The sequence below is a fragment of the Penaeus japonicus genome, unplaced genomic scaffold (genome assembly GCF_977035675.1).
Source record: "Penaeus japonicus unplaced genomic scaffold, GWHDUDI00000001_assembly GWHDUDI00000026, whole genome shotgun sequence".
NCBI classification, from domain to species: Eukaryota; Metazoa; Arthropoda; class Malacostraca; order Decapoda; family Penaeidae; genus Penaeus; species Penaeus japonicus.
In genome coordinates, this window is record NW_028234428.1 from 5,818,328 (window position 1) to 5,825,827 (window position 7,500).

The 7,500-nt window shown below is 42.7% G+C and overlaps 1 protein-coding gene across 2 annotated transcripts in view; it reads left to right on the forward strand.

The window, feature by feature from the left end:
• Positions 1-7,500, forward strand: part of LOC122266062 (muscle-specific protein 300 kDa) — a 15,363-nt gene that overhangs the window by 6,885 nt on the left and 978 nt on the right. Inside the window, exons 2-8 of one of the 2 annotated variants that reach the window (XM_043035640.2) lie at positions 1,482-1,829; positions 2,242-2,416; positions 2,966-3,222; positions 4,106-4,385; positions 6,314-6,573; positions 6,943-7,101; positions 7,481-7,500. The exon at positions 7,481-7,500 is cut by the window's right edge and continues 978 nt beyond it. In XM_043035640.2, the coding sequence (XP_042891574.1) occupies positions 1,482-1,829; positions 2,242-2,416; positions 2,966-3,222; positions 4,106-4,385; positions 6,314-6,573; positions 6,943-7,101; positions 7,481-7,500 (1,499 nt within the window). Of the gene's footprint in view, positions 1-1,481; positions 1,830-2,241; positions 2,417-2,965; positions 3,223-4,105; positions 4,386-6,313; positions 6,574-6,942; positions 7,141-7,179; positions 7,276-7,480 lie in introns of those variants that run through there. The other variant, XM_086551938.1, reaches the window with a different exon arrangement.

Here is a 7,500-nt window from a genome sequence, read left to right on the forward strand (position 1 = left end):
ATTTTTGTCACTGATATTAATTCTGCATCATTATTCCTATTATTATAATGATAATCGTCATTATCTTTGTTAGTTTGTGTATAAATAAGAGTGCGTGTTTGTCTGAATGTGTGTGTGCGTTTATATATGGCTTTGTGAATGTTTTAGTGTGTGTTTGTATGCATTTGCCTTTGAGTATCTGCTTCCTCTGGCTGTATGTGTGCATGTTTGTCTGCGAGGGTGTATTTGTTTATACATATATATATATATATATATATATATATATATATATATATATATATATATATATATATATATTTATTTATTTATATGGATGTTTGTGCGTCGCTACACCAACGCTAAAACTATCTCTATCTACTTTATCTGTAAATAAGACAGATATTAGCTAGATATGTAACTATTCGACGAAGACCAATGCGTGGATAAATTGGATGATTCATATTTAAGCCTATATTATATGCAGTTCAGGTTAACTCTAAATTACGTTGTTATATATTGCGCGTGTTAGTAAAGGGGTGCAAGTGTGTGTGTGTGTACGTTCATATACATTTTTTTTTTTTTTTTTTTTGTGTGTGTGTGTGTGTGTGTGTGTGTGTGTGTGTGTGTGTGTACGTGCATATACTTTTTTTTGTTTTTTTGTTTTTTTGTTTTTTGTGTGTGTGTATGTGTGTGTGTGTGTGTATGTGTGTGAGTGTGCGTGTGTGTATACGAGTGCTCGTGTGTACATGAGCGCGTTTCCTCAGTCCATACGATTTACGATTGAATATGCAAAAGAATCTTATCTTTCTTCAGTTGTTTAAAAAAAAAATGAGTTGTTATTTCTAAAATAGCTATGTAATATTCTTTATGAAGCCTCCTGATTTTGAAAATGTGTTTTTATGTATATGTAGGCCTATGTTAGATTATTCATAACCTCTGAATTGCTTATCATACAATTTTCGTATTATCATCTTACAAATTTGTTAACACTGATATGTTGTACAGAATATTTAGCATTCAACACATATATGTATAAAATGCACACACACACACACACACACACACACACACACACACACACACACACACACACACACACACACACACACACACACACACCAATACACTGACGCATATGTATATATATATATGTATATATATATATATATATATATATATATATATATATATATATATATATATACATACAAAGAGAGAGAGAGAGAGAGAGAGACAGAGAGAGAAAGAGAAAGGGAGAAAGAAAGAGAGAGAGACAGAGAGACAGAGAGACAGAGAGAGAGAGAGACACAGAGAGAGAGAGAGAGAGAGAGAGAGAGAGAGAGAAAGAAAGAGAGAGAGACCGAGAGTCCGAGAGACAAAGACAAAAACAACAACAACAACAACCAAAGAATCACGACCACCCACCCACCCACCCACCCAAGCACCCCACCACACCCCAAGCCTCCCTCTCAGACTCACGCCACGCCCCCTTCCTCCCGCAGTCCCTGACCCGCGATCTGGAGAAGGAGGGCATGAAGGAATGGCTCGACATGATGCTGGAGAAGGTCTCGATGCGCGTGTCCGACGACACCGTGGTCAGCTCCAAGGACAAGGAGTTCAAGGCCACAGAGAAGAAGAAGCTGCAGGCCCTCATCGACCGCCACGACAAGCTCATGCCGCCCACTCAGGAGACACAGGCCAAGGTGGACGTGTACGCCAGATGCTACGCCTACGGTGACGACATCAGCCAGACCCTCAAGACGCTGGAGGAGATGCGTCACCTGTCCGTCAAGGAGATCCACCCCCACAACATGAACATGGTGGAGGAGCAGATCGAGAAGGCCGATAAGGTGAGACTTTAAGTTGGTTCTAAGGTGTATGTTTATATATCTATTTCATACATCTATTTCTTCATGATTTTTTTAAATCTATAATCTGTTCTGACATTTCTTAAAATTTGTTTATTTATTTATTTTCTTATGGGGGGATGGGTTCGAAGCTCGACTTGTTTCGAAGCCGACTAGTCAAGAATCTCCATTTGTAAATATAGTTCACTCCAAACAGCATAGATTTCCTTTGGAAAAAAAAAAAATCAACATTTTCTTTAATCACGGAGACATTTATTAGACGCCCGGCTGCATTACCACTGCAATCACCACAGTTCCAACCAACAGCGTATCCAATATCATTACGACCATTATGACCACCACCCTGATTCACCAACCATCTCCTTGACCTTCTGCGACCCTTCCTCCCCCTCAGGTCATCGCCACCGTGGAGTCCCAGCGCGAACAGTACGAGGAGCTCCTCAAGCGTGGCAAGAAGCTGCTCCAGAACCCCAACAAGGCTCCTTTCCTCACGGAGCTCATTGAGAAGATGGAGACTACATGGAAGGAGGCAAACGAGAAGTCCAAGGAGAGGCACACCATGCTCTGCAGTGAGTGGGGGAAGCGGGGGTACGAAGGGGGGGAGGGGACAGAACGAACGGGGGGAGGGGACGGAACGAACGGGGGAGCTGAATAGATAGATAGAGATACACACATATATTAAAATACACACACGTATATGTCAAACACACACATATGTATAATTGTACGCACATTCCAATAGAAAGAGAGATACGTAAATAGGTAAATTCAAAAACAAAAACAAAAAACAACCAAAATCAAAGCCAAAAAAAAAAAAAAGTGCTGGTGGGATAGGACATCTATCTTGTCTTAGAATAGTTTGTGTCCAAGTGTTATTTTATCTATACATTTTTTATACCCGGATTTGAACAGATGTTTTATACATATTTTGTAAATCGATCCCACACCCATTCCAAACCAATTCGATTCCTATATTATTCTCCTACTTGATACCAAAACAAAAAAAGACAAAAGAAAAGGGAAGACTACCTTTCCTGCCCTTCCTCCATCATCCTGAAAAGGGTCCCTCTCCCGCCCTGACCTGACCTGACCTGACTCTGCTTCCTTCCCTCCGCCAGACTCCGCCAAGGATTGGGAGAAGTACGACGAGATGCGCTCTGCCATCAACGGCCCCATTGAGAAGCTGGAGGCTGAGTTCAAGCGCTACAGGAAGTTCTACGACCCCGTCATGGGCGCCAGGAAGCTCGCCCAGAAGCTCGAGATCTGGGAGGAGGAGAAGAAGAAGGCCGACGAGATGCTGGAAACCATTAAGAAGTGCTACCAGACCATCATCGTCCTTGCTGGTGACGACAAGAAGGAGTTCCTTGACAAGGAGGTGCGTGCGCGGGGCCCCGTCCTTGGTTGGGGTGACGTGCTTAAATGTTTTTGTTTTTTTTCGTCTTCTTCTTCTTCTTTTCCTTTTTATTTTGGGCTATTACATACTTTTTATCTGTAGCTTATGTTATGTGTGTTCTATATCAGTGGTTCTCAAACTGTTCAATGTTACTCTCCCTCGAATAGTTTGTCTTTGTCTTTCCGCCACACCATCCAATCATCTAGTGGAAAGAAAAAAAAACAAATAAAACAATAAAAAAATCTTATATTTAGTCATTCTACTGAGCAAATAGTCTATAGAAAGAACACTCAGATACATCACAATACTTCGAAGAGAACTGCAAAGGTAGTTAGAGAAACTGCCCCTTTCGTCCTCCTGGCTTGTCCTCTCGTTAGATGGACGCGTCGCCCTGTTTAAGAGCCACTGTTCTGTATCTGTGTTGTATGTGCTTGTATATGTCTTCTCTTCTTATCGTCTTGATGTGTCTAGTATTAGCAACGCCATGTGCAAATTCACGTGTTTTCTTTCATATTTCTTAATTTGTATTTTGTCAGTGTTCAGCTCCTATTCATTTAGCTTTTTTTTAAACGTTAATTCCATTTTCAAAGCAATAACATATACGTAGGTAACTAAACCAAAACATACGAAAGACAATGAAATTAAAGACTGAAAATAAACCCGAGGAGCAAAACAACTAAATAAATAACTAGACTAACAAACAGTGAGATAGAGAGATAATTTAACAGAGCCCCCCCCCAAAAAAAAAAAAAAAAGAAAGGGAAAAAGACATAAAAAAAAAGAAAAATAGAGAGACTAAAATAAGCGATATAATCAATGCACACCATACTCACGCCCTCCCCCACCCCCTTCCCTCTACCCCCAGGTCTCCGAGGTCGAGGAGAAACGCACCATCATCGAGAAGTGCAAAGCCAAGCTCGACAAGCTCTTCGAGTACAACGAGAAGCTCACCAAGACCGTCAACCACGCCAAGGAGCTCAAGGACTGGGCCACCCCCGTCAACGCCAAGCTCGAGGAAATCACGACCTCCGGCGAGCTCAGCCCCGAGGACCGTGTCAGGGAGATCCTCATCCTGCAGGAACAGAGCCAAGTCAAGTTCCCCGAGGTTGAGCCCCTTCACAAGGAATACAAGGCCCTCCTCACAGGTAAGGGGGGCTGGGGGAAGGGGGCTGGGGAAGGGGGCTGGGGAAGGGGGGGATGGTGATAGGGGGGTGAGGGAAAGATGATGGAGAGAGAGAGAGAGAGAGAGAGAGAGAGAGAGAGAGAGAGAGAGAGAGAGAGAGAGAGAGAGAGAGAGAGAGAGAGAGAGAGAGAGAGAGAGAGAGAGAGAGAGAAAGAAAAGTGAGAGAGAGAGAGAGAGAGAAAGAAAAGTGAGAGAGAGAGAGAGAGAGAGAGAGGAAGAGAAAGAGAGAGAGAGAGAAAAAGAGAAAGATAGAGAGAGAAAGAGAGAGAGAGAGACAGTGAGAGAGAGAGAGAGAGAAAGACAGAGAGAGAGAGAGGAAGAGAGAGAAGAGAATAGAGAGAGAGTGAGAAAAAGAGAGAAAGAGAGAGATAGATAGATAGATAGATAGATAGATAGATAGATAGAGAGAGAGAAAGAGAGTGAGTGAGTGAATGAGTTTAAGCTAAGGGAGCAAAAAAGTCTACCGATTAAACTATCTTTTAGAGAAACCAGGGAAAGTTCCCTCGTCGGGGCCATTTTCAGAAAATGAGAAAGAGAGGTGATCTAGATAGATGAGTTATAATGAGTATAAAAGATGAGATATGAAGTATGATGTAGAAGAAATTTCAGAAAATGAAAGAAGTGTCGTTATGTAAGTCTAATTAAGTATCTTATAACTTTTATATTGTCATTAAAAAAACATTACAGGTATCTTAAGAAAACTTGTCAGGCTCTAAGGTTTCCAAGCATGCAAACCCACTCCACATAAAATATAAATTCCTAAGAGATTCCTTAACCCTTTCTGCAGTTTAAAAATTGATATTGCATGTTGATTTAGCTCCAGTATAGTAAAATATCCACGTAGCTAGTATGGCGTATGAACCTCTTTAAGATTAAGGTCTGGAAACCTTATTCTATTTAGCTCGTAGAAACCAAACTGACCCAGTCCAATCTCTCTCTCTCTTTTTTTTACTCCCAAAATTACAGCACATCCTCGTCTACAAAACCTTTCCCTCCAATCCTTATCCGTATTATACCAATTCCTCTTTTTGTTACGATCCTTTTCCTCCTTCATCAGCCTGGTTCCAAGCCCTTTTATCCTCTTCGCCTCATCCTACCCTCAAGGCCCTTCCAGCTTGGGTAAAGTCCCTTGGATTCCTCCTTTCCCATCGGCATCCTGTGATTCCCAATGTATGATCCGGCGTTGATGACACCTCCTCGAAACGTAAGTCTTGAAGACAAAACTCTTTGCCAACTTGTCGACGCTATTTTATTTTCTGTCGCTTTGATCTTTGTTTGCCATTTCAGTAACATCCTGTGACGCGTCGTTGTCACTTCTCGCTTTCTGTTTCTTTTGTTCGGCGAAATCATGCGTTTAATCTGCGGAAATTGTGAACGGGTTCCTTTCCGTACAACGCGGAAATGCTGTTTTTTTTTATGATTTTCACTTATCTTTACATTCTGTTACTCTCATTTTCGTTATGTTTATCGTTATTATTATTATTATCAATTATTACTATTATCGTCATTATTATTAACATCATTATATTCTAATGTTTCTCTGTTTTGAACGTTTCTTTTGTTTTAATCATAACAATGGATAATTCATTTAACAAATTAACCTTGTATTTATGCGGCTATATTTACGACGATTCCGTCTCAGCAAGTTCATATTCATATCTGTTTACTTGGTATATATAGTTCATTGTACTAAGAACATGAGAATAAAAAAAAAAGCAAATCGAAGAGACAGGTTGACCCCGACACGATCTTTGCTATCAACCCCCCCCCCCCTGCATCACCCTTTCAATCGTCTCAATCCCCGTGAATCGAAGCCCCGCAAACCCGCCCGCCAGTGGAACCGCCCGCCTCGCCCCGCGGAACGCTCTGACCCGCCCTTGCCTCCGACAGATGAGGACCTCGAGAAGTCTGAGACCGCCAAGAACACCATGGCCACCTGGGAAGAGTACAAGCAGTACATCACCGAGGTCTGTCAGGCAGTGGAGAAGGAGGCCGGCTCCATCTCACAGGATCAGCGCTTCTACGCCGATTACCTGTGCGGCGTCAAGGAGTTCAAGCCCTGGATGGAGACCGCCGAGTCCCACGTCAAGGAAGCCCTGCCCAAGCCCGCCAACCTCGCTGAGTGCATGTCGCTGCTCGAGGACTGCCAGGTGAGTCGGCGCGGAGGGGGAGGATGGGGGACTGAGTGTGAGGTGGAGCGTGTGAATCCGTGCTTCACTTGTGCTTCGGCGCAGATACGATGATGCGGATGGTGCGAGTGTCTATTTGAATAGACAGCAGGCAGCGTGAAGAACGAAAGATCTTCAGTTCCATGCATCTAAACGGAGGCATTAACAGGAGTAGTATGCAGAGTATTACAGGAGTTAAAACGGGGAGGGAGTATGCACGAGTGCTAAATGCCTCCAAACATATTCTAGAATGTCTACCAAAATAAAAAAATATCGCAAGTCCGGTGCTATTCAATGACTAAACTTCATTCCCCGCTTGCTAGTGAATAACCATTTCTCTTCCTTCTTCAGAACTTCGACAGCCTGTGCGCCGAAAACAAGACGAAGCTCGAAGAAGCCGGCAAGGCCCGCGACAACATGGAGAAGCAGAGCAACACCGAGAACGAGGTTGAAAGCCTCAGCGGCCGCTGGGAAGAGGTCAAGAAGGCTGCCATTGACCGCGTCGAGAAGGTAATCATGCTTAGCCGGCGTTGGGGCTTCGCGTCTGACCTTTTGGGGCGTCACGGTTTGGAATTGCTCGGGTCTGACCTTTTGGATTCTTTGGGGCTTCACGTTTGCCTTCCTTGGCATTTTTCTTCCTCTCGTTCACGTTTCTTGGCACTGAGTTAAGATAGATATGTGTCCAGGATAAGATATTCACTGATGAAGAGGATGAAGAGGATTCTAATGATATTGAAAATGAAAATGACAATGACAACAAAAAGAATAACAATAACAATAATAATCAATAACAATAATAATCACGATAATAACAATAATAAGAGATCCAGTAGCGTTGACCTGTTAAACCCTGTGACTCCCTCTTGACACGCTCTCTCGCCCGACACAGGTCCAAGTTCTGGTCAACAC